We start from the raw sequence: 2502 nt of genomic DNA, 5'->3' as shown, positions 1-2502 counted from the left end.
ATCTTTATCCATTCATCCAAAAATGGGCACATGGGTTGTTGTTTCCATATCATGTTTTGTTTTCTTTGTCGCAAACCTAGCTACTAGAAAATTCTGTGGGGTTAAAAAAGTACAAGATAATAAAACCTTAGAAAAATAAGTAATTATTTTATTTCTACCTCAAAATATACTATGTACATCTGGAACTCTATGGGAAAGTAGACCAGGAGATTATTCCATCATAAAAATAAAACAAGATAAAAATAACGATTGCTCAGTCTAGATCTGTCTTTAATCCAGATGAAAGGGGCGTGAGCTGCCAGTTGTCTTGCTGTCAGGTGCCCTCCGCCCGTCAGTGACCTTGGGGCTGTCTCACAGGGGTTCCGGGTCTAAGAGCTCCTGGAGCGTTTTGAGGACTTGCTTTGGTTGGCTGGCGGCCAAGTCCTGCAGCCGGGAGCCCATCTGCCCCTGGAGGCTCCTGCACAGCCGGCAGACGGCCGTGCGGACGTTCCCGCCGCGCCCGGGCAGGATGCCGTTCCCGATCATGTTGTTCAGGAAGTACCAGAGGACCGGAAGTACGTGGCGCTCCACGGCCTGGGGCTTTCGGGGGTAAACTGAGGCCACCAACACTGTCAGGCAGAAAAGAGGGAGCGTTACTTGAGTCAAGCACTCTCTCTCTCCCCCACTGCCTTCTCTGGGGACACCAACTCTGTCCCCCAAAAGGCAGGCAACCCAGCAGGGCCCACTAATCCATTAGACGCACTACCTAGGGCTCATAACACACTTAGGGGCCCATGGAAATGTTTTAAATTCTTTTAAAATCAGAAGAAAAAAGTCTGAAGCTCTCCAACCTGATTTCTATTTGTGTTCCTACCAACCAGTCATAAAGTACACTTTTAAACATTTTTTTTTACAGAGGAAGGGGTATGCGAAGGTGAGAGGGCTCAGGGCATATGACAGTATAACTGGTCCCTGAGGCCCAGGGCGAAGGAAAGAGGCAGACGCATCTGGATTGCTATCCTGCCTCTGTTATTTACTAGCTGTGTGAGCTAGAGAAAGCCACCCAACCTTTCTGAGCCTGTTGCCCGATCTGTAAAGTAAGGATAATAATTCTGAACCAAACTCTTAAGACTGTTAGAGGTTAGATAATACATGTAGGCGAAGTGCCTATGCAAGTAGGCATGTGACAAAGAGTAGCTTGGTCCTAGTAGTGCTTTAATCTGCATTACCACCTAGGAGAGTTCACACAGCGAAAACTTGTACTAGGAAGAAAGGTCGAGACTCTCAAATGAAGCATTCTGGAAGATAGAACAGCCAGTGGGAGATAAAACCAGCACGGCCTCCCCAGTTTCGATGCCACACCTCACGATAAGCCCAGCAGTGATGCAGGAGGCATGAACGTGCTTTGGAAACCATCAGGCTCTGCACAGACCCTTCATTCCAGTGAAGAGCGCCCCAAATCTGGTTACCCCAGGCCCCCTGCCTTCTCTAGACCCCAGAAAGCCCAGAGACAGGCTAAAACCTGCCAGCAGGCTCTTCATCACACAGTAATTGCAGGGCTCCCTCCAACGTCAAGGCCTCATCGAGGGGAACCCCAAGCCGCTTCGGAGGGGCTGCTCTGGCCCGCAGCCTTGGCCGCGTCACCCTACGTGCATTCATGCAAATACTTGCTTGACAGTCAGCCTGTCATCCTGCCAAAGGATAAGTCCTGGTGAAGGCAAACAACGCTTAGAGAAGCACTTGATTTATTTACGGAACAAAGAAATTGGAAAGTTCCCTGAGCTGAGACACACCCGGGAAACTAACACTGCCGGAGCCTGAGTCCAGGGCTCAGAGCTATGCATCTGTGACCCCATTTCACTCTCACCCAAGAGGCAGGACACTCGTCTGTTTCACAGCGGAGGAAACCAACACTCAGGGGTCGAGGAGCTGGCCCCAGATCCCACAGCTAACAAGAGCAGAGGACAGAGGCCAAGCCTTCCTTGACTCTAAAGCCCACGCTCTTCCCACCTCTTGCTACCCCAAACCTCTTGGAGTTCCACGTTTTAGAGGCTGGTCTGGAGTTTTGTTTTATTTTTAGAGAAACCCCCAATTTGTTCTTCCTTCATCATCTTAACTTCATCCAACCCGCCAGGATATTTTGCAGCGGGAGCTCTGTAGGGTCCCTCTGATTTCAGACCCAGCCTGGGACAGTGGGGAACCGGAGAGGATGGCCCGGGACCCCCTCAGCTCAGCCTGACTCTCTCACTGTGCCATCTCCCATGAAATGTGTACCTTGACTCTCTGGCCATACCCTCAAGATTCCTGTACCCCACACTGGGGGCCTTCCCGGGGGCTCCCGGTGACACAGAGCCCTCCAAAGTCAAGGTGGTCTTCATTCCTGGGAAGACGGGACTGCACCCAGTGAGCCACGCCAGCTGCGCCAACTTCATAAAATGGGGCCAAGAGGTGAGAGTTATGTTACCTGTGCTGGAAAAAGGCTAAGAAGGGAGGGCCCAGTTAACCCTAAAGCCACCAGCTCAG

General features: G+C 50.9%; 1 protein-coding gene across 1 annotated transcript in view; it reads right to left on the bottom strand.

Annotated features, from left to right (window-relative positions):
• Positions 1–270: 270 nt before the first annotated feature.
• Positions 271–2502, bottom strand: part of TOGARAM2 (TOG array regulator of axonemal microtubules 2) — a 43492-nt gene continuing 41260 nt past the window's right edge. Inside the window, 1 exon segment of the mRNA XM_024731515.1 lies at positions 271–608. Within this exon segment, the coding sequence (XP_024587283.1) occupies positions 271–608 (338 nt within the window).

Source organism: Neophocaena asiaeorientalis, unplaced genomic scaffold, assembly GCF_003031525.2.
Source record: "Neophocaena asiaeorientalis asiaeorientalis breed wild unplaced genomic scaffold, Neophocaena_asiaeorientalis_V1.1 scaffold689, whole genome shotgun sequence".
Lineage (NCBI taxonomy): Eukaryota > Metazoa > Chordata > Mammalia > Artiodactyla > Phocoenidae > Neophocaena > Neophocaena asiaeorientalis.
This window is presented reverse-complemented; position numbering and strand designations above follow the sequence as displayed.